This window comes from Nematolebias whitei, chromosome 21 (assembly GCF_014905685.2).
Source record: "Nematolebias whitei isolate Nwh7 chromosome 21, NemWhi1, whole genome shotgun sequence".
In the NCBI taxonomy this organism is placed as follows: domain Eukaryota; kingdom Metazoa; phylum Chordata; class Actinopteri; order Cyprinodontiformes; family Rivulidae; genus Nematolebias; species Nematolebias whitei.
Genome location: NC_056518.1, coordinates 421553 through 445761, shown reverse-complemented (window position 1 = coordinate 445761; position 24209 = coordinate 421553). Strand labels below are relative to the sequence as shown.

Below are 24209 nucleotides of genomic sequence, written 5' to 3'. Positions count from 1 at the left end.
CATTCCAACACCTGGATACGTTTATTTGTGAACCATTCCATTGTAGATGTGTCTTTATGTTTTGGATCATCGTCTTGTTGGAAGATAAATCTCCGTCCCAGTCTCAGGTCTCTTGCAGACTCAAACAGGTTTTCTTCCAGAATGGTCCTGTATTTGGCCCCATCCATCTTCCTATCAATTCTGACCATCTTCCCTGTCCCTGCTGATGAAAAGCAGGCCCAAACCATGATGCTGCCACCACCGTGTTTGACAGTGGGGATGGTGTGTTCAGGGTGATGAGCTGTTTTGCTTTGTGTCCAAACAGTTGGATTTTGGTTTCATGTGACCAGAGCACCTTCTTCCACATGTTTGGTGTCTCCCAGGTGTCAAACTTTAAACAACACTTTTTATGGATATCTTTGAGAAATGGCTTTCTTCTTGCCACTCTTCCATAAAGGCCAGATTTGTGCAGTGTACGACTGATTGTTGTCCTATGGACAGACTCTCCCACCTCAGCTGTAGATCTCTGCAGTTCATCCAGAGTGATCATGGGCCTCTTGGCTGCATCTCTGATCAGTCTTCTCCTTATTCCAGATTAAAAAAGTTTGACACATCCAATAAATTTCATTCCACTTCACGATTGTGTCCCACTTGTTTTTGATTCTTCACAAAAAAATTAAAATTTTATATCTTTATGTTTGAAGCCTGAAATGTGGCAAAAGGTTGAAAAGTTCGAGGATGATGAATATGTAGTGTTCTAAGGGCTAGGTTAGCTGTACCCTCACTACAATTATATTTAAATAACGGGTTCTCTCTTTTTCTAGCTAATTACAGGCATGTGACCGAGGTAACTGTGCGTAGATGATTTAATCAGTAACATGAGACGTTAATTTTCTTTGACCCATCAAAATAAATGTGGTCATTTATTGAACAGAATCAAAATTTAACATCAAAACATTGTACACTTGATTAGCTGAACTGGTTCTGATTAATAAAACTTGGCACGTTTTACTTAATAAAAACAACAGATATTTCTGAAGGCATCTAGGTTAATTACTGGCAAGATAGAAGTTTAAAGATGGGAAAAATGGAGGAGTTTAAAGGGAGAGTTTGAAGGAAGATGTTTAAAGGGAGTGTCCGTTCGGACTAGGATGGCACGCTCCTTTCAATACCAGCTCACCTCCGGTACACTTCGCGTCACGACTCGTTACCTTTGCCAGGATACCTCCGTTCAGGAACAGGAGTCCATTTCAACGCGACCTTTCATCGTCTCCGGTAAGGATGGGTGAGAATCCTCCGAAGTCGTGTCACTTATCCGTTCAACAAACAGGCTCAGCTCCCTTCGAAGTTGTAGGGCATTTATGCCCAGGTGGACTCTCAGCAAGCATCTGTGAGTCCTTTCAGAGTTTCCACTCAGAAGTGTAAAACTCCATGAAGACTGAGAACTCAAGACCCAGCACTCCAGAACTCCAGAACTGAAGAACCCTACTCCAGAAGAACTGAATAGTTCCAGGAAGTGTCGACTTTTAAAGAGTTCTGCTTCCGGTCACTTTAGTACGTCCTGATTGGTTGAAGCAACCAACAGGGGGGTGGTTCTAGTGATGTCAGAGGGTCATTACAAGTCAAGAAAACAGCAGGAATGTTTTAGGAACAGACAGAGAAATATTTCGGAGAAATGACAGACTTACAGGTGCCAATTTTCTTATTTACTGTCTGAGAGTTTTAAAAACACGACACTTCGTTCCAATAACTTCCCTCCCGACTTTCGACCGACATCACTACTTCTCATTTAGACAGAAGATCAAAAATGCATAATTACTTTGTAAAATAGACATTTAACTTGATTTCTAATTTAAATGAGCATTAAAAAAATCATTAACTGTTTCACAGTTGATTTAATATGAGTGGTTCACTTCAACATTTAGAAATGGTATGAACTAAACACACTTTTGATTTATCAAGATATTGTAAAATAGTGATGATAATATAAAAGAAGAGTGTTCTTTCAATTGATTACTTCAGGATACAATTAGACAGTCTCTGTATGAGCTAATTTGTATTTCTGGATTCAAATCAATGAAATAACAGTTCCTGTCCCATGAAGGTCCTCAGAGGCAGGTTTTGGTCGGAGGCCTAGTTCACTACAGTCCCCCCTTTGGAAATCATTGCCTGTCCATGGGGATGAATTCCAACATGAACTTACACCTCCGAATGTCTAACAAATGAACTGCATGTTGGCATAGTTAAAGTCCTCTTAGTCTCTAACTAAAGTACACACAAAATTCATTCTTGCTGGGGGTGTTCAGAAACAATACCAAAAACCAATTAAACGATGTCTCAACATCGACAGAAATAGTGACTAAGCAACCAGAAAAACACGTTTCAACATTGACAAAAGTAGTGATTAAGCAACTAGAAAACGACGTTTCGGTGTGTCACTCACTCTGAATGTCAGATTTGATCACGTTATCGCGTCTGGTAACATCACCCTAACTAACGTCACCCCCCTTTGGTCATGGGGGACCACGAACATGGGTGAGGACGTCGCTCCATGAGCAAAAGTTAGGATGCCCTTGAGTAGTTTTAGCTGTTTGCGCAGCTGAAAGAGGGCTTTAAGGTCTGGATTGGAATCCAGGTCTGCTTCGGACAGAGTGTTTTTCTCTGGGTCAGTCAAAGACAGCATCATTGAGTTTATTGCAGGATCCAACTTCTGAAGTTGGATGATGTCAGGGTCAGTCAGCACGTGTTGTACAGAGACTGTGTTGTCAGCCGACTTGGCTGTAGCCTGTGCACGTGTGACTGCCATTACCTCGGCTGTAGGTTGTACTGACAGAGTTGCGAGCAGCCCGGAGGGGTCAGAGGACCACTGAGGGCCGTCCACGGCTCCGTCCTTGATAGCTGGTTTATCTGTCCCCGGCGACAGTACAGCCTCTTTGGTGTGGGATCCTTGGATCTCTACACCTTTAACTACCAATGGCAGGTAGTATCCGGTGGGCCCTGACTGTCTCAGCTCGCAGAGGAGGCTTACTTGTTCAGTCAGAGTTGGGTTCACCGGTTGGGTGTTTTTGGTTTCACATGCTTTTGAAGGATAACTTACCGGGACTGTGTTCTCTGCTGAGAGGTCCTCAGTACCTTCTGCGGTGCCTGCTGTTGGGCAGTCCGTGACTGTCTCAGGAGGCATGGATATTGGCAGGGGTTTGCTCACTCTAGCCCACATTGTCTGTGTACCATAATCTATAATCGCCTCAAAGCGATTTATAAAATCCTGGCCGACCAAAAATGAGAATGAGTCAACCGGAGACACATATACCGGGTGGTATAGTGTCATCTCGCCAACCTGCATGTGAACCATAGCTATAGCTGTTAGGGTTGTCTTCGCCTCTGCGAGGCCCTGCAGCCCTATAGCACATTCTATGAGAGGTATTCCCCTGTGAACACCGTTAGCGGCAGTCCTGAGCTCCTCGAACAGTTTGACTGACATAATAGTTATGTCGGCTCCACCATCCAGTAGGGCTTCATGTGTGACGACCCCTTCAAGTGTGATCGACAGGTAAGCTTTCTCAGCGACCCCCTTTCTGATCAGGTTACACAGGAACCTTGGAGGTTTTGGCCGACGGTTCTTTTCACGTCTACCTTCACCTGTGTAGTCGTGGTTTTTCCGAACTGTTGGTGCAGTTGCTGCTGCTCCTGAGAGTTCGGCTTTTGACGGGCCTCCGTCATTGATGTATGAGATCACCCGCTCACCATGTGTTGAGGGGCTCTCATTGTTTGTAACAACAAGGTCCTGGTGGCTGTCCATGACAGCGGCAACGTTGTTGTTTGTGTCACCCTGTTTTGACTGAACCGTTAGCACAACCGTTGCTGTTTCTGAGGTTTCAGTTTGTGACGGGTCACAGTCGGTGACGTGTGATTGTACCCCCCCCCCCCCTTTTTCAGGTGAGGGCGTGTCAGAGTTTACAACAACAGCATCATGGTGACTGTCTCTGACAGCAGTAACGGTGTTGTCTGTGTGCTCTGACTTATCAGCAATGATATTGCCAAACAAAGCGTTAGGTTGTTTGTCCGTGGCAACACCTTCCAACAAGTCCAACAACCGACGCACCCTGTCTGTCTCGTCCGAGCTCAGAGGACTGCGGTTCTCTTTCTGGACGTGCTCCTGTTTCTTTTTCGTCTCAGGCTGTTCAGCCTGACGTGGTAGGGAAACAGTCCCCCCCCCCCCCCTTTGGGGTTCCCAGTGGGATCCCTGGTTGTATGGGCCACTCTTGGTGCCATACTTTTACCCTTAGGGCATTCGCCCCCCTTCTGGTACATCCGTTCATCCTCTGGTTCCTCGTGAAACCATTTAGGATCTCGTCTGGACCAGGGGGCACTCACCTGTTGCAGTTTGGCTTCTGGGAAACCTCGTTTCCTCTCGCCTTTTTTGGGAGGGGGAGTCGAAGCTCTCATCCCTTCCAATTCTAATGACTGGGCAGGAATCCTCACACCTGGGAACACCTCAATGGGTGTTTTGGCCTGTGAACGTGCTTCAAAAACATTCACAGCACAACTTTTTATCTCACTGATGGATTTCCCTTTGAAATTAGCCATCATTTGCATTGACATCCTTATGTCAGGGTGGAGATTTTTGCTGAACATGTACTTAAACGGTTCTTCCTCCATGTTGGCCTCGTTCCTGTAACCAAAATAAGCCTGCAAAATCCTGGAATAATATGCCCTGGGGTGCTCATTCTTACCTTGCATGACCTTGTCGGCGGCTGAATAACCGCCAGGTCCCGGGCAAGGGGAATACTCTTTCATAAGAGCAGCACATAACAGGCGGTAATCCTTTCTTGTGGCATCAGGTTGACGCTCTATGAAGGAAAACACCGTCCTGGATGAAGTGAGCCTGATCAAACCTACTTTATCCTCAACTGTAGCGTTGGGATAGCTTCTTAATTGGAAGTCAAGGTTGTTCAGATAGGCCTTAGTGTCAGTTGAACCCAACGGCCCTGGCTCAAAGCGGTGGACATATTTTGCTATTTTGTGCAAATCCGAAATTTGGAGCAAAGGCTGTATTATCGGTATCGTAGGAACCAAAATGGCACGTGGAGGTGTGTCGCTGGACACATGTGGAGGTGACGGAAGTGGATTAAGAGCAGGAGGTACAGCAAAATCCTTCTGAGGTGGTGGTGGGTGACCTGGACTCTGACCTTGTTCGTCTTTGAGTTCCAGACAACCTTGCCCCACGTCAGAAATCTCATTTGTTGCAGCGGCTAGTTTCGCCTCACAGGCTTTTAAGCGTTCCTGTGATGTATGACATTCACTTTGTAAACGCACGCCTTGTTGGACTAACGCTGCCTTTTCCAATCTGCACTCGTCCAGATCTTTTGATGTGAGCTGCAACTGTTGTTGTAGTGCATCGTTGTCTGAACACAGTGTTTGGCACTTAATCTGTCCCTCCCTCATCTTCTCCTCATATGAGTGAGCTTGTAATGACAGCTGAGTTTGTGAGAGCTCTCTCTCACGTTTTAACTCATTTGCACAGGTCTCCTTATCCAATTTAGACTGTGCCCTGAGCTTTAGATACTCCTCTGTTTCGTTGTTTAACCTTTTATCAAGGGCTTCAGCTTTGTTTGCCTCAAAATAGAATGTTGCTTTCAACAAGAGCGCTAACTTAGCCAGCTGGTCATAGCTTGACTTTGTTCTGGCTGTGGAAGTGACACACTCTGCAACATCCTTCAGCTCGTCCAATAACTCTTTTGAGTTCATGCTGTCCACCTGTTCACCATATGGATGTAAGGACTCTGTTAGCAGCGTTAACGCTCTCTCCAACCAGTCCTTCCCCTCACAAGGAGTAATATTCTTTTCTGTCACATCTGCCATGGTTATTCACTGTTCAGCACTTATCTGGTTAAACAGTTGCCAACTTTAAAGTTTTTAACAAGTAAATATTTGTATTTAAATGAGCAGTGAGCGTTTATACACTATTTTAGCTCTGGGTTCAATCAACAGTACTGTTATAAGCCAACTTTCCAATAAATGGGCCCCTGTGTTTAGACCTTACCCCATTAATATTGTAAGTAAATGCATCCTGAGCTAGTTACTTAATGTGCTTATTTTGTAACAGATACAATGAACCAGGCCATTTCAGCATTATTTTTACTCAAATGCACTTAAAATTAATAACCCTGCAATTTTTCTAAAAGTCTCACAGCAACTTTAGTTTTCAAACGCTTTTTTAAGCCGTTTAATTTACCAGAATTTGCTATTTAAACAGCAACTCATAAATCCAGGCTGGATTAACAAAAAATATATATTTTAAATGAAAGGCAGTGAGCAGCCTTCTTTCAGGAAAACTGTTATACTCCTCTTTCAACAGCAGGCACTGCAGAAGGCACCGAGGACCTCTCTTTCACAAGGCACTGTATATCAATCAGCAAGTGTTCTGAACATGTCACCACTAGCACGATTGTGAAGTGCTACCTGAACCTGAAACCCTGGTGGAATGCACCGGTCCATACCCTGCTGAAAGCCAGGGATATTGTCTTCAGGTCTGGTAACTCACAGGAACAGGGGAGGGCAAGGAAAGAGCTGGCTGCTGGTATTAAGAGGGTCAAAGCCACATATGCATGGAAGATCCAGGGAATGTTCTCTTCACAGGACCCATGGAGCATGTGGAAGGGCATTAAGGGCATCACAGATTATATAAGCAGAGGTGCACAATGCCTTAGGGACCCATCACTGCCTGTTTAGTTTAGTTTCAATTCAATTTATTTATATAGCGCCAAATCACAACAAAGTTGTCTCAGGGCACAGGCCTGATGCTCTTAACAGGTTCTATGCTCACTTTGAAGACCCAAATACATCACCCAGCACCAGACTCACCTCACCACCGGAAGAGGAGTTCCTCAGCAGAAGTAAGGAGGACCTTCAGGAGGATTAATCCTCACAAAGCAACTGGCCCAGACAATATCCCAAGGAGGGTGCTGAAAGACTGTGCTGATCAGCTTTGCGAGGTGCTGGCTGACATCTTTAACTCCTCCCTCACCCTGGCAACTGTTCCCACCTGCCTGAATACCATCACCATCATCCCAGTTCCAAAGAGTTCTGCAGTGACTGGTCTGAATGACTACCGGCCAGTAGCCCTCACTTGATAGTTGCTAAATGCTTCAAATGCCTTATGTTTTAAAGCAGGGGCATTCAATTATAATTTAAAGAGGTCCAGTCAGACAAAATTTCATGAGGCCAAGGTCCGGAAGTCCAACAATTTAATGTCAGTGTTTCCTCTACCATTATACAAGTGGGGCGCCCCGCCCCGTCAACAGAACTGAGCTCCCTGCCTACCGAACCCCACCCACCTGTCTGCACTGACGTAACGCTAAACTAGTGGCTCGCAATGCAGGTGCACTAGCTAAAACGCTAAAGGTATTCACGCTGAACCCTCACGCTGAACGCACCCCTGCCACTCGAAAACTGTCGGTACAAACAGCGCACGGCTCAGATGTGCGTCTGTCTCTCCCCTACACCGACCCACCCCCCACCCAAAAAAACCAAACTGTCTGTTCAGACAGTGTGCGGCTGAGATATGTCTCTCCTCTCACACACCCTGCTCTAAAACTGTCAGTACAAACAGCACGCGGCTGTGTCCCCCAAAACTGTTGGTTTAAACAGCGCACTGCGCAGCTGAGGAGAAGTCTCCATTCCAGCTACCCCCACCCCCCCAAAAAAAAATCACGGACGAGATGAGCGCCCCGCTATGGCAAGTTATCTAGGGGAAACACTGAATGTGATATATAGTTCATGTAGTTTACAGTTTGGTTACTGTGTTTTTAATAGTGTGTTCAATTTTCTTATCAGTGTTTGTGTCACTTACAGTTTTTGGTGTTGAATAAATAAATAAATAAAAATTAAACCTGGTATCTTCAGCTAACTTTAATAATATGTGATGTTTCACATCATCGTTTAAATCACATAACTTGACTTGAAAGGCGTCAGAAGCATCTGTAAGGGGGGGGGGGGTAGCAGTGTGTGTGCGTGTGCATGTGCACGCATGCCCACACACATGCACCAGTGTTCAAAAAACATTTCACCTAGATTTCTTTTAATTCCACACATTTAAAACATGTTTCTCACCAAGTTTGTGTAAATTCAGCTGTGGGTTTTAAAGACATTTTAACTTAAATACACTTTAATACAGAGCGTCAGGTCGATACTATTTGTGTTTTTAAAAAAAATCATTACCAATGGACATTTTTACTTGTGTTCAACACTCCTCATCTAAATGATGTTTCTCACGAAGCTTGAGGACAATAAGGTGTGGGGGTTTAAAGACATTTCAACTTTAATGCACCTGAACACACAGCGTCTCTTACACCTGCAGCGTCTGACAGAGTCACAGTTACTGCTAAGATAACATGCTACAAATGCAGAGCTCCACTTCTCTAAAGCATAGGTCTATGATCCTAACCCCCGGTCAACAACTGCCCGCACTGAACTCGCTAAGCTGGCGAGCGACACAGATGTGTCTCAGCTGAGTGAAGCTCAAGCTGTGAGCGATCTCTGAGAAACACTGCATGCTGTGTGGAGAGATGTACACAACCAGGAAAACCTGGAGGGGAATTTTAGTGGTTTGAGTATTATATTAATCAAGTGGAATGGATTAGTTCACAAAGAAATAGAAACATCACCGACTGAACTAATGTTGTAAAATCAAGGTTCGGATCCGCATGAGACATCATTTTGGTCCGGATTTGGACCGGAGTCCGCCATTCAGTGATCTAGGTTCTAAAGTCTTGGTTGCTTTGATGTGGGTAAAGCTACCATCAACATCAACGAGGACCCATAGCGTAAGAATCAAGCAACAGAAGATGCCATCTCCTCTGTGGTCCACACTGCTCTCACCCATCTACAACTTCTCCTCCACCATAACCCTCAGCACTGGGTTTCCTCAAGGCTGTGTGTTGAGCCTCCTCCTGTTCACTCTGCTTACATATGACTGCACCTACCCATCCAGGCTGTCACATTGTAAAGTTTGCACATGCTACCAGCCTGATGAAGAAAGCTCATCGGAGACTCTACTTCCTCAGACGGCTGAGACGAGCTGGTCTGGAAGCTCAGTCCTCATCTCCTTCTACAGGTGTGCAGTGGAGAGCATCCTGTGCTCCAGCATCAACGTGTGGCATGGAGGCTGCACAGCTGCAGAAAGAAAAGCTTTGCAGAGAGTGGTGAAGGCTGCACAGAAGATGTTTGAGTCAGTCTCCCCACCATCACAGACATCTACACCTCCAGATGCAGGAAGAGGGCCACCTGCATCATGAAGGACTCCACTCACCCAGCACACACACTTTTTGCCCCACTCCCCTCAGGAAGGAGGTTAAGGAGCATTAAGTGTAGAACCACTAGACTGAGGAACAGCTTCTACCCTGAGGCTGTTAGACTCATGAATCTCTAACCAGGAGAATCACTGTACGGAGAAAAAAATCACTGTAATGACACTTTAATTGGTGATATGTGACTTTATCTGTGCTGCTGATTATCCATGCTGCTGATCTCTTGCCTTTAAGCTGCTGAATTCAAACCATCTGCTCACAACAGACTCATGTTCAGGCTGCTGTTTAATACACCATATTGTTTTACATTATTAGTGTTTAGCGTATATCTTAGATCCTTGTGTACAGTTCCTTTTTATACTTTATATTTTTGCTATTTTTGGGTGTAACTGGGACCTTGAGTACACAATTTCATTCCACCTCATGTACCACATGTGATGCGATATAATGTGTCATAACACGGCTCACACTGTTCTGTCACAGTACAATGACCACAGCAAATATTATAAACACTAAAACAATCAGGACAAACAAACTAAAGAAACTCACTGAGCTGTATCCTGGTAATCAACTCGGAGCAATCGTTGTCTTATTAAGGGTTCTTAATCCAACTTTTTCATTCAACCTTTATTTATACAGGTTAGTCTCGTTGAGCCTCGAGGAATCATTTACAAGAGAGACCTGTTAGACCTGTTTTTTTTTTCTCAAGAAATAAGAAAAATCTGTTTAACCATCGTCAACTGGCCAGAGAGACCTAGAGATGTCTTTAAGCATTCATCTACTACATGTCATTTAAAACTTGCAGTACCCAGTGGTGGCCTGGTAATAAGTTGACAATAAAAGAGTAAAGTGTTTTCTTTACTGTTCTAACTGAAGTGGATTAAAGCCTCTAATTTTCACTGAGCGTGGTTAGAGAACCGACTGATGGTGTGCAGGTGTGTTGATCTCTGCTCCAGCCTTCAGTGTCTGGGACTCGTTGCTAACGATGGAATGATGCTTTGTGTTTTTGCAGGATGACCTCGTAGCTCTCAGGAGAGTGGTCAAGTCTTTTCTGGCTGTGTGTCAGCAGTGCCTGTCCAACGTCAACACACCGGTCAAAGAACAGGTGACAGAAGAGTTGAACACAGAGCAAAGTCTTTGTGGAGTGACAGAAAATTAGCTGTTGAGTCACATTTTAGTTTTTGTTTGCCATCTCTCATTCAGGCATTCATGCTTCTCTGCGACCTGCTGATGATCTTCAGTCACCAGCTGGTCTCTGGGGGTAGGGATGGCCTACAGCCCCTCGTCTTCAACCCAGACGGCACTCTGCAGAACGAGCTGCTGAACTTTGTCCTAGACCACGTCTTTATCGACCAGGATGATGAGAACCAGAGCATGGGTGCGAAACATGGTTGCATTTCTTCAAGGAATGCTAGGATTTTAATTGTCACAACAATCGTGTATGAGATGAGTGGAGACTCTTCCTCTCCTCATCCTTTCCTGTGTGTGTGCAGAGGGAGACGAAGAGGACGAGGCCAACAAGATTGAGGCTCTCCATAAGAGGAGAAATCTGCTTGCAGCTTTCTGCAAACTCATCATCTATGACATCGTAGATATGCCTGCTGCTGCTGACATCTTCAAACACTACATGAAGGTCTTTTAGTTTGCATATATTACATTTTATCAAGTAGTTAATTAAATTGAAAACTATGCATGGAGTTAAATTATATTTTTGAAGACTGAGGAGGTAACACAAGTGAGTTTATTCAAATAAATACTTTTTTCTCTGAAAAATAAGATTTTTTTTCTTCTTCAAATAATAATTTTCATTTGCATTTGATCTGTTTTTAGTACTACAATGATTACGGTGACATCATTAAAGAAACTCTGAGTAAAACCAGACAGACGGATAAGATTCTCTGTGCCAAGACGCTCATACTCAGTCTGCAGCAGGTGAGCGCTCTGCAGCCCCACACACATGGTTTGTTTTCATAGTGTGTTACAAACGTGTGTGTGTGTGTGTGTCACAGCTGTTCAACGAGCTCCTTCAAGATCAGGGTCCCAACCTGGACCGAACATCGTCTCACGTGAGTGGCATCAAGGAGCTGGCCCGCCGCTTCGCCCTCACCTTTGGCCTTGATCAGATCAAGACCAGAGAAGCTGTTGCAACGTTGCACAAGTAAGATGAGTCCTGTTCTCCACACAGAGTCAGATAACTGAAAGCTGCCGTGCTTAGTGTTTAGTTTTTGTCTTGTTTTTCCTTCTGTCATGTCAGGGATGGAATAGAGTTTGCCTTTAAATATCAGAATCCTCGAGGACCAGAGTTTCCTCCTCTCAACCTGGCCTTCCTGGAAGTCCTGAGTGAATTCTCCTCCAAACTAATCCGTCAAGACAAGAAGACAGTGTAAGTTATCCCTAACGGAACCCACACCTTCCATTGTACATCAATAAGTGTTTCTTACAGGGACCTTACTTTACTGCTTCAATACTGTTGTTGTTCCACTGTAATCAGTCTCGCTCAGACTAAAAATATCCTACTGAAATGGCTTCTTAAACATTTTTAATCCTTAAGGGATTTTAGCTGGAAAAATAAATAATAAAACTCCACAGATTCTTTTTACTTTAGTTATTTTTTATAGAAAAAATATGTATTTTATGGCAATTTGGGTGGAACAAAATTAACATTCCCCCCATTAGTACTTCCAGAAAATATTTTGATAATTTAGTTTAAAAATTCAGTCTGGAGCTTTGACAAGACCATCCTGCTCACTGGACCCTCCAGAACCGGAAACTGAAAATGATGTCTTGTTTTTGGTCAGATTTGCATGTGTCAGTCAGATTTTATTATTTTATTTTAAAAAAATTATATATTATTTTATTTTTTTCCAAAACTCTACTTGGACCAGTTTGTGTTTCATTTTCAGCCTTTATTGAACTGGGTAGACCACTGAGCTCGTGCAGCACAGTGCAGCTGCTGTTGAGGTCCAGCTTGAATCCATCGGGAGTCAGCAGTTCTCAACCCCGGAGCACCCGAGTCTTCAGCCTGCATGACAAACTACTTTCTCTACTAAATATTTTCCTCTGTCACGCACAGTTTCCACATGCAAGTGTTTTGTTGCTCTTTACATCTACAACTATTTTTTGGACACAATAGAACAATAGCGACAGAGGTGAAATAAAAAAAGCAAAGCATAGAATAAATATGGGATCCAAAAAATACAATACCGTAGTCCCTCGCCACTTTGCTGTTCGTTTATCGTGGTTTTTCAAAATAAGATTGGACATGACACAATTGGCTGATTGATGGATGAGCCATGGGTTGTTTATTTAAAATAAGTTATTTTAAATATCCTGATGCTGCTCAATAATCCAGGTAGAAAAATCAAAAAAGTTCAATCTGAGGTGCTGTATTCAGCTCAGTCTCTTAAATAGCACCTTCACAGAGTGGATCAACCAGTTTTGCTGCTGACAACCAGAACCAGCTGCTCACATGCTCAAGAAGGACCATCAGCCTAACAATGGATCATTAGCACCTGATGGCTGTTTACTGTTCACAGAGGGCTGAGTGATACTAGCTAATGATCCATTGTTAGGCTGATGGTCCTTCTTGATCATATGATCAGCTGGTTCTGGTTGTCAGCAGCAAACTGGTTGATCCACTCTGAGAAGGTGCTATTTAAGAGACTGAGCTGAAAACAGCACCTCAGACTGAAGAAGTCTCTCGGACGAAAGAAGAAACATTTCTACTTTTTTTTTTTTTTGCTTTGTTTTGTTTTTTTGAATGTCCAGAGGACCAGATTGAACTTTTTTGGAGTTATTTTAAATGTTTTTGCACTATGTGTGCAGCCCACAAGTGCAGGGAGAAGCTCCCTCCTGCAGCCTGTCATGATCTCCTCTGCCACACACACATTTCTCCTGTGTCAGCTTAACCCTTTGCTGTCCAGATGCACCAATCGACTTTTGTCTTTCAACTTAAAATTCAAAGTATGTCACATCATAAAAATCATCATAATCGCAAAATATAAAAGTGTTAAAAGTTATTTTTAATTATTTTAGATCTTCTATGTTCAGTTGTTTCAGTGTTATTGATCAGTAAGTAGATATCTGCTCTGTGCTGCAGAGCTGAAGCTGTGTGACATCTCTTTGATGTCCTGCTGCACTTCTCCATCCATCCATTTTCTTCCGCTTATCCGGGGTCGGGTCGCGAGGGTAGCAACCTAAGTAGGGAGGCTCAGACTTCCCTCTCCCCAGCCACTTGGACCAGCTCCTCCGGGAGAATCCCGAGGCGTTCCCAGGCCAGCTGAGAAACATAGTCCCTCCAGCGTGTCCTGGGTCTTCCTCTGGGTCTCCTCCCAGAGAGGGCACTCTACCCTTTTCCGGCTCAAGACCATGGCCTCAGATTTAGAGGAACTGATCCTCATCCCGGCCGCGTCACGCTCTGCTGCGAACCACTCCAGTGAAAGTTGTAGGTCACAACCTGATGAAGCCAATAGGTCCACATCATCTGCAAAAAGCAGGTCACCAAAACGGATCCCCTCAACACCTTGGCTGCGCCTAGAAATTCTGTCCATAAAAGTTATGAACAGAATCGGTTGCAAAGGGCAACCTTGGCAGAGTCCAACTCTCACCGGGAACGAGCCCGACTTACTGCCGGCAATGCGGACCAAGCTTTGACACCGGTCGTACTGGGACCTAACAGCTCGTATCAAAGGGCCCGGTACTCCATACTCCCAGAGTACCCCCCACAGGGTTCCCCAAGGGATGCGGTTGAACGCCTTCTCCAAGTCCACAAAGCACATGTAGACTGGTTGGGCAAATCCCCACGCACCCTCCAGGACCCTGCTGAGAGTGTAGAGCTGGTCCAGTGTTCCACGACCAGGACAAAAACCGCACTGCTCCTCCTGAATCCGAGGTTCGACTGTCCGACGAACCCTCCTCTCCAGAACCCCCGAATAGACCTTACCAGGGAGGCTTAAGAGCGTGATCTCCCTGTAGTTGGAACACACTCTGCGGTCCCCCTTTTTGAATAGGGGACCACCACCCCGGTCTGCCAATCCAGAGGAACTTCCCCCGATGTCCATGCAATATTGCAGAGTCGTGTAAGCCAACACAACCCTACAACATCCAGAGCCTTAAGGAACTCCTGGCAAATCTCATCCACCCCTGGGGCCCTGCCACCGAGGAACTTTTTAACCACCTCGGTGTTGCACTTCTCTTCTCTACAATTTAAATTTAAATACTGTGATATTTTAAATAAACAGTCCATGCTGCATGGACTATTTATTTAAAATAACTAAAATTATAACTAAAGTAAAATGTATGAATGAAATTAATCTAAAATAAAATGAAATTTTTTCATTTTTGGGGAGTGGTGGCACAAATGTTAGAGAACATGAGCCTGTGATCGAAAAGTCACAGGTTCAACTGCCGGTACAGTCAACATCAAAATGTGGGTGGAAAAGGTGAAACACCCACACCTGCCCCCACCCTCATTCTCCCCACTCTGGGCCCATGAGCAAGGCCTTTAACCCCCACCATCTGCTCCCCAAAAAACAGGTCTCTCTTGAAAATGAGTTCTCGTGACTCAATGAGACTACCTGGATAAATAAAGGATAAATGGATTTTTTGTTTTTGTTTCAGTATTTAAATTTAAATTGTTGTTGTGATTACAGCCTGGCATATGTCATGACAAAGTTTACTGAACTTGAACTATTGGATCCCTACTTCACAGTTTTTCCACTTATGGGGGGTGTCAGGGTACAGAAAGAACCCTGTGATAAATGAGGGACCACTGTATGATAAATTAAATTTAGATTTCCCCCTAAGGAACTCTAGAGGGCAGTAACTGTGAGGTTACAGAAGCATTTAAAACATGCATCCATCATCTTTACCCTCTTCTTCCTTTTTGGGTCGCGGGGGTCACTGGTGTCCATGTCCAGCAATCACTGTGCAAGATGCGGGGTACACCCAGGACAGGCCTCCAGTCCATCACAGGGACACATAGAGACAAACAAGACAAACAACCATTCACTCTCTCTCACCTAGGGACAATTTAGAGTTATGAAGGGTTTTGTGGTGTTCAAATGACCCGAGCACAGAATTTCAGGAGCACTTCACCTTAGTATTAAAGATTTAATTGAGACAAAGTTAAAGTATGCAGATATTACATGTAATCAGAATGCAGTCTGATTGGATGTCAAAACCTCTTGATGGTCCGAGTGACACCATGTTCAGCCACTCAGGAGCAGATTTTATCTCCAGGGTTACTCCGAAAGCCCTAAGATATAAGAAGATATAAGAAGATATAAAATATGTCAAATCCAACAGTTACCAGTCAGTCTAACATGCATGTTTTTGGTCTGTGGGAGGAAACTGGAGTACCTGGAGAAAACCCACGCAGCACGTAGAGAACATGCAAACTCCACCCAGAAAGGCCCCCGGTCAGGATTTGAACTAGGGCGACCTGCTTGATGAGAGGCAGCAGCTCCACCAACGGCGCCATCGTGCCACCCTGCATTTAAAATAAATGATTAAATTAACAAAAGATTAGAATGATTTTTAGGTTTTTGTCAGGAATGATTGTTTATTGACAGCACTCAATAGAAGAACTGAATGAAAACAGACAAAAATAAATGTGTGGCTGCTTTATTGTCAAGTCTTGCTTTTTAAGAGATGTCCAAAAGTGCATTATTTTACTGTGCAATCTTTTGCATCTCTATAGCCATTCTTACCTGGAGAAGTTCATGTCAGACTCGATGTCGGAGCGTCGGGAAGATGTGTGGCTACCGCTCATCTCCTACAGGAACAGTCTTCTGACAGGCGGAGACGAGGACCACATGTCCATCACATCAGGATCCAGTAGCAAGACCGGCTCAGTCCGCAGCAAGAAAGGAAGACCACCTCTGCACAAGAAACGCATCGAAGGTGAGCAGATGGTTTTTACTCTGTCATGTTGGGCTGGACCGACCACTGGTTGTTACACAGATATTCCTGTTCTGTCATGGTAAAGTATGGAGACAGGTTTTAGCATCTTTAGTAGCTTTAAATGAATATTAAACAGTAGAGTATATCTTTCTTTGCAACAAAAGTCATTCTACACACAACCTTCTGATGCTCCCCTGCCACAACCTTAGTCTCCAATCTCCCTCAGGTTTCCTCTTCTACACAGAATGTAGTCGACCTGCGTACTCCTTCCTCCACTCTTATAGGTCACTCTATGCTCCTCCCTCTTTTGGAAACAGGTGTTGACTACAGCCATTTCCATCACAAGCAGAACTGGTTTGTTCCACTTTGGAGTAAGATGTTGGGGGAAGAATCAGTTGTGTTGTGTGTTTCCTTGACTGATGAAGCCTTCTGGATCGAAGGCGAAAGGTTTCAGCACAAAAAAAGAAACTGTCCAGATGACCTGACTGAAAAATGTTGGATTGTATACCTGGATTATTGAGCATGGACTTTGGTGTTATTCAGTCCATGAGTAATCCTACCTGCCCACTCTGGGCTTGGGGTTCATGGCTGCTGCTTGATGGTGGGGCTGAATCTTGCTTCTGACTCTGACTCTTAAGGGCTACAACAAAGTTTCAGTTATGTGGCGTCACATCATAATATTATTTAAATTATCTAACAGTATGTTATGTCACAATGCCATACATGACACAATTCATTGAATTGATAATGAACTTGAACGGTGGTTTGCAGGCAGAGTTCAACATCATGTGTTACGTGTTTCATCATCTTCATTTAAAGCTACAAACCTGGAGCTCGTTTGAGTGAAACGTGCCAATTTTTGCACATTTAGCCGCGTCTGTTTCCGGAGCCTTTCTCTTTTTAATTCTTCTCTGCACCACCCTTGCTTTTTCTCCCTTCCATCTTTCCACTGATCACACTTGTGTGTCACCTCCGGGCACGTAACAAAAAAACCAAAACTAAAAGTGGAGGTGGGGCGGCCCTGCTCCTCAACTGCTGCAGTGATAAATTGATGATGACGTGAATAAATGAAGGTCGGGGCGGCCCAGGAGCAGTGCGGTTAGAGCTGGGTACCTTTCTAAAAAAAATCTGTGTCGGTACCTTCACTTCGGTGTCGGTTCCTGGACGGTTCTTTTTTTTGGTACCAAGTTTGTAATAAATATTAATTCTAACAAGAATAAAATTACGTTACACATTACAGTACAAATTGTGAGTTTTATTTTTTAACTTTGATATTTTTCTATTCCAAGCAGTTTTCTTACATTAAAACAAACAAATAATTTCCAGTTCAAAAGACCAGTTACAAACCAGTGACACGTCAGTGTCTAATGTTCACTGCTACACACTGAGGACCTTTTCACTGAACAGTTTTTCTTCAGAAACATCAACATGTCTGTTTTCTCTGGATACAAACCAGCTGCTCCTGGCTGATGGTGTCTCCAGCAGTAGAACATGTTCACTCTGAGGCTGTAGATGATGATTGTTGCACACACAGATACCTGGTTACCAGTTTGACATATTGTCCCTCACATTCCACCAGCAGGTCACTGGATTCACTGAGGTAGGGTTGATGCAGACTTCTGCTCCTCTGTGTCTCTTCCTGAATCTTCTCTGGTTCTCTGGGGTTTAGGGCTCTGATCATCTCCCTAATTGACATGAGAACAAAACATCAACAGTAACACGGTTGTGTTCTTATTGATCAAAAAAACATTATCTAGGCTGAGAGATAAAGGTTGAACTGGTCAACAACATCCTTTACAGTTTAATTTACCTCCAACATGCAGCTCCACTGTAGAAAAAGCAGCAAACTTTTAACAACAAAAGTTTGTGACTGTCCTGTGGCCCCCACCTCACTTTTCTTTTCTTTTGTCTGTCTCTGTCCTCACATCTGGGTCAGAACCTCCTGTGAGGAGAACATGAACATAAACAGTGAACATTAGTGAACTGTTTAAGCAGCTGACTGGATGGATGAGCAGTTTTACAAGCTAAGCTTTATCTGTTACTGTCAATCTTTATTTAGCTTCTGAGTTTAGCTAGCTACATAGATAAAATAAATTTACACACTAATATGTTAAAGTTAGAGTTACATGGATCATAGTTTATTTCACTGCGATGTACGTGTTAAGTTGCAGTTACGCTAACAAACGTAACTCACCAGCTGAAGCACAGACACAGAGCCGTCCTCAGAGTTCTTTGATGAAGAGTCCGGTCATGGAGATAATGAATCAGGACGTTCAGGCTCTACTCACAGGCTGACTTTAATGCTGAGAGGAGGAGGAGTGGGGGGAGGCTGCTGAACTCTTCTCTCCTTGCAGAAAAACACGGAGCAACTTTCTGCTCATAAATTGAAGCCATTCGACAACACGCGCTGCACACATCAATCCCTTCTGTGGGCGTCACCAGCACCATAGACATACATTATATATAGATTAGGTACAGCAGCTCTATACAGCTCTGGGTGTAATCTGGGTGTAGTCTGTTTGTCATATGTCTGCTGTTTTACCAGCCTGCATGCTGAAACCACGTGACACGTTACAGCCAATACCGAAACTTGACACCGAAAGAAGAGTGACGTTTCAATACATACACCGACCGGTGCAGTTCGGTCAGTGCTATAAAAGAACCTCGGTTCAGTATGTAGCCCTAAGCGCGGTAGCTGTGATCTGTGTTATATGTTGTTAAAAAAAGTTGTAAAAGATTTTTTTTTAAAAACAGGGAGCATCGGCCCTGCAGCCCACAAATCAGACCGGCCCACCGGGAATTCTCCAGGTCGTCCCGATAGGCCACTCCTGGCCTGACACCTGGGATACACCCAGGTGGAGTAGTGGGCAACTATGTAAGTGCCCAGGGAGCAATTAGGGATTGGGTTTCATGCTCGGAGACACCACGACATGTGGGAATGACTGGGAGTCTAACTGCGACTTTCTGGTCCCAAGACAGCTGCCCTACCTCTACCCCATCTCGGCCCCATTTTTTCACCTCTACTACATTCTTTACCAACTCCTCCTGCAGGACCTACTCCATTTCTCTTGCTATCCACACCATGGTACAGTAAAACAGTTTGAACCCTGCTCCAGTGCTGTGAGCCTTGCTGTCCTTCCACTTGGTCTCTTGGACACATAAAACATCTACCTTCTTTCTCAGCATCATGTCAGCCAGCTCTCTACCTTTGCCTGTCATTGTCCCCACATTTAGAGTTGCAACCCTCAGTCCTACATTCGTCACTTTCCTCTTCTCCTCTGTCTCCTGACACGTTTCTCTCCTCGTGGTCTTCAACTAACAGTAGAACAATTTCCGCCGGCACCCTGTTTGTCAACAGCACCGGTGGCGGTCGTTGTTAACCCGGGCCTCGACCGATCCGGTACGGTTTCACTTTGATGAACTCACATTATGGTTGTGACAAACCCTCACCATTTACCCGGGCTTGGGACCAGAACCAGAGATACACTGGCTTGTGCTCCCTACTGGCTGTTATTTTTATTTTTTTTTTTCATTTTTTTTTTTCATTCACTATTCTAGTTTCTACTAATCAAAAAAAAAGGATTTAAAAAGGGTCAAATAGTGAATTTTTTAGTTAGTTTTTAGTTGTTTTATGTTTAGTATAAAATATGTACGCTAGCCATAGTTTTAATAATTATTTTGATACATTTTGTAAACGCAGCTAACTGAAAACTGTGCAGTAATGTAGGTGGGCTTCTTTTTTTTTCCATGGACCAATTTTTGTGTGGAACAAATGGTGACAAATTGAATTGAAATATAAGTGTAACATGTACCTGCAGCTGTCAGTCATTCAACCTTTATCTATACAGGTTAATCCCATTGAGCCTCAGGACTCATTTACAAGAGAGATCTGTCATGCACAGCATCACATCATCTGCAGAAATACACAAAGAAAGGATTGCGTTGTTTGCCTGAGAACATGGCACTAACGTCTGTTACCGTTTTGTAAATTGTTGAACATTTATATAACTATTCCTTCAGGCAGATATTTCAAAAGTCTATTTAAGAGTTGTTCTTTATTAACAGAGTTGCTAAATACTCTTTAACATATTTACTGTGAGCTTGTGTTCTGTTATTTAAGACGTACAGTCATGGAGGAAGAAATAAGATGTTTCGTCTAATTGTTTGTACTTACACGTTAACAACGGACTGAAAATGGACTGAAACCTGTCAATCTGAGTTTGAAATTTTGAAATTGTAAATGTGTAGGAACCTCGGTTACAAGGGAAAGAAATGCTCCTAACACAGCGGTTTGCTCCGTCTCCTGTCTGTGGCATGATTCCAGAAGAAAGCAGTGTGGAGAGCTCGTGGATGATGAGAAATGACACCCTCCAAACACCAGGGGCGCTCCAGACTCCTCAGCTCACCTCAACGGTCCTCAGAGAGAACAGAGCAGCAGAACACATGCCTGACCCGGACTCAGAGCCAGGATCAGAGAACGACTATGTGCACAAGTACAGTCCTCGTCATTTTTCCACAGTATCACTGAACTGGTAAACTGTGTCATGATTTATCTGAGACTTGTCTCCAGTCCTCAGATGCAGATGTCGTGGCTCAGCCAGCAGAAGATGGAGGAGGTAACCAGGAAGGACCGAACAAGCATGAACTACATCAAGTCGCGGAGTAATCAAGGCGTCCGGCAGACAGTGTAAAACATTAAAACATCATAAATGTTACCAGATGTTCTATCACACCTGTTTAAAGTGACGTTTGCTCTTTAGGCGCGGGCTGATGGAGGATGACGCTGAGCCAATCTTTGAAGACGTGATGATGTCATCGCGAGGGCAGCTAGAGGACATGAACGAGGAGTTTGAAGATACAATGGTGATCGATCTGGTCAGTGATACTTCTTATGCAAGATGCATTTAGATAACTTTAATTAAAGTCAAATAAGTTCCTTTTGTTCAAACCTTTATCTTATCAGCCGCCATCGAGGAACAGACGTGAACGGGCCGAGTTAAGACCGGACTTCTTTGACTCAGCAGCGATGATAGAAGATGAGTCGGTATGTGCCATACCTTTTGTCCTTCCAAACTTGTTTCTGAAAATCATTTTAGAAGGAAAGCAGCATTTTACTTGGTGACAGGTTCTTGAGGTCAAATGTACTCCGACACTGAATTCAGTCCAGCACAGAAAGTTTTCCACTTTGGCTCAGTCCATTTTAAACAAGCGTTGGTTCAGACCAGCGTTTCTGAATGATGCGGTTTGTGGACGTGTTCCTGAGATGCAGCCTGCAGTTTTTGTACCAACTCCTCTTCCTGACCTGTTGCTAAATAACCAGCGATATGCTCCTCCAGCTGCACAACTTCACAACTTGTTTGGAGTAGAGTTTATAAAGTGCAGCCAAGTTTGCTGCTTGACCTTGTTGCTTGTGAGGAAGTTGATTGTTTCCAACGTTTCTGCTCTGTCCTGTTGTTGTTGCAGGGGTTCACCATGCCCATGTTCTGATCTGGAAGGAGTGAGTCCTGCATCCCAACCAGGAAAAAACTGAAACTGGTGGAGTTTAGAATGTCCAGTTCAAGTCACCTGTCAATCAAACTGTAAAGAAGAAGAAAGGCGTTAAAGGGTGTCTGTTGTTTTGTGACACAGTGGAAGGAAGTGATGTACTGACTCATCCAGCATTCTTCACACACACTGGCTTTGTCCCGTTCCTCCTCTTCCTCCGCAGCCTGTCGCTGTAGCTCGTTATAGTTGTGGATATGACGATGGAGCCAGGAGCGTGCTCACTTTTTACAGTTGGTTGGTTGGTTACCTCTGCTCGCTTGGCAAAATGGAGCACCATGACACTCTGTACAGCCCCCCCCCCTCGGTGTTGCACTTCTAGTTAAATCCAACATGGCCATCAGGTCCGTATGAAAGTGTTCTGTTAGCGACCACTGGTTTAGTTTTTCTGTTCTGTTGTACGTGGTGTGTGATGTGCTCGTAAAGTGGTGATGATGGTACTGGCGCACGTACACGGATGGACAGTGGTCGGCCGACCTGAAGGAAGCCATGTAACAAACATGTATTTCCAAATAAAGGCACATCTTTAACAGAAACTAGAACTCCTCCCACTCACTCCAACCAACAACTTTTTGAAGTAAAAAAGTTTTAAAAAAGATAAACATATTTTCAACTCTGTAGCTTTAGTACTAAAGTTTTAAATCGAGTGTTTTGTTTCTGTCTGTCTGTACAGTTTGATTTCATGAATATGTATAACGTTTGTTGCCAAACTGTGGCCTACATAAAGTATATTTCATCCTTTGCCCTCACTTGTAAATCATCCGACGGTTCAGATTAGCAGCTTGTCAGCGCTGTATGATCAGATTATAATGTTACACATTGAAGTATTAGTGCAGAATATCTGTTTGTTCATTTAGCAGGTCACAACGAGTCGCTTTACATTCTCTGCACCCGTGAACAGTGTTAAATCCAAGAAGTTCAACATTTGTTCTTTATATCCACTTCTGTGATGGGTTTTATTTTTGTCTGGCAGATGTGTTTGAATGTTCTCAGCCATATTTTAAATTGCCCTCTTTTAGGGTAAACAATCATTTCCAACCTTTATTCACTTTTTTTTATGGCAGTCCTGTAAATATCAATTGCATCTTTTCTGCAGTGCAGTTGACATGTGTTGCCCTACAATACTCTAAAAGCCCGTTTGTTTTTTTTGTTTTTCTGTGAACTTGAATTTTTTTTAAATAAAATAAAACTTGTAATCAATATATTGACCATTGTTTTGCCTAAATTTAAATAATTTTTCCTTTTTAATTGGCGAGTCATACAGCTTTATTTTTCAAGTTTAGCATCAAGTTTATTATCGTGCACCACAAAGTACAGCAAGATTTTATTCTGCACAGTCGTCTGAAAGATGGACGGAGTGCACATTGCCTCTTATTCTTTAGAAGTAAAAAGGAAAAAGACCATGAGGGGAGGATAGTGGTGTTGCAACAAAGATCTCTTTACACCTTGTCCTTATCAGGACACGATTTAAGACATTGTTTTGCTTTCCCGAGTGAGGTAGACACAGGACACGTGCCACGCCCTCGCTGCAGCCTCTCCTCCAACGGGTATCAAAACTAATCCTATGGCTCAGGTGTTACCCGTAGCCGTTTCCTAGGACAGTTTTAGTCTAAGGCTGTGTTGAGAGGATTCACCCAGACTGTTAACTACCTACGATCCTTGCACCACACCCAAAGTTTCACCTCATGCCTCGCACGACCTAGCAGCAGGAGTGGGGACGTTTAGCAGACGAGGAAGCACAAGTTAACGGTAGCTCATCTCCTGATTTAGCGTTGCAATTGTTAACCAATCTGGCTTTGTTTAGAGTCTAGGCGCTAGACTCTTGGATGTTGTTTTATAATCAAAAGCTAATAAGCCGTTAACCTCCCGTGCTTCTGTTGTTTCTCTGAATCAAGTTTTGCACTTCCAAGAACAAAGAGGGTGATGAAATAAGAATCCAGAATTTTACATTTTACTTTATTTTAATCAATAATCTTTGCAGGGAAACAGCGGTATGCACAGTAATGATTACATTTGATTACAAAGAGGTTACATGATGAATAATATTCACTCCTTAGTCCCTTTCCAGTTGTTGACCTTTCTTGGGCAAGGTAGATTTCTGTCCCTGTGGAGAGCTTGAGGATGGCTCGTGGACTCCACTATGCTCGGCCTCGGAGGTCTTTCGTACGACCGGCCACGCCCTGACTCACTCAGGAACACAAGTATCCACTGTCGTGGACCGTAGCCACGTCGTGTTCAAGACAGCTGAGACATCGCCCTCGGTATAAAAGATTTATTTGACAAACAGGGTTACAGGTATTCAGAGACAAACAATTACATTTGTAAAATATATGCATATATTTGGAGCATTAAAAGAACGAACCGTCTCGGTCTGGTCTTCCCCGGAAATGCTCACTGAGCGTGTGTCATTTCCGGCTTTTATAAAAGCTTGAGAAAGCTAGCTCTTCTGATTGGTTTAGCCCTTCGGTTACCATGGTT

At 43.7% G+C, this 24209-nt stretch overlaps 1 protein-coding gene across 1 annotated transcript in view; it reads left to right on the top strand.

Annotated features, from left to right (window-relative positions):
* Window positions 1-22696, top strand: part of stag1a (stromal antigen 1a) — a gene marked incomplete in the record, with an annotated part of 37004 nt that extends 14308 nt beyond the window's left edge. The window contains 12 exon segments of the mRNA XM_037695143.1: window positions 10300-10392; window positions 10491-10665; window positions 10781-10920; window positions 11118-11219; window positions 11297-11445; window positions 11542-11670; window positions 15988-16190; window positions 20515-20683; window positions 20761-20877; window positions 20951-21065; window positions 21154-21234; window positions 21654-22696. Coding sequence (XP_037551071.1) covers window positions 10300-10392; window positions 10491-10665; window positions 10781-10920; window positions 11118-11219; window positions 11297-11445; window positions 11542-11670; window positions 15988-16190; window positions 20515-20683; window positions 20761-20877; window positions 20951-21065; window positions 21154-21234; window positions 21654-21677 — 1497 coding nt within the window.
* Between the last annotated feature and the right edge of the window lie 1513 nt (window positions 22697-24209).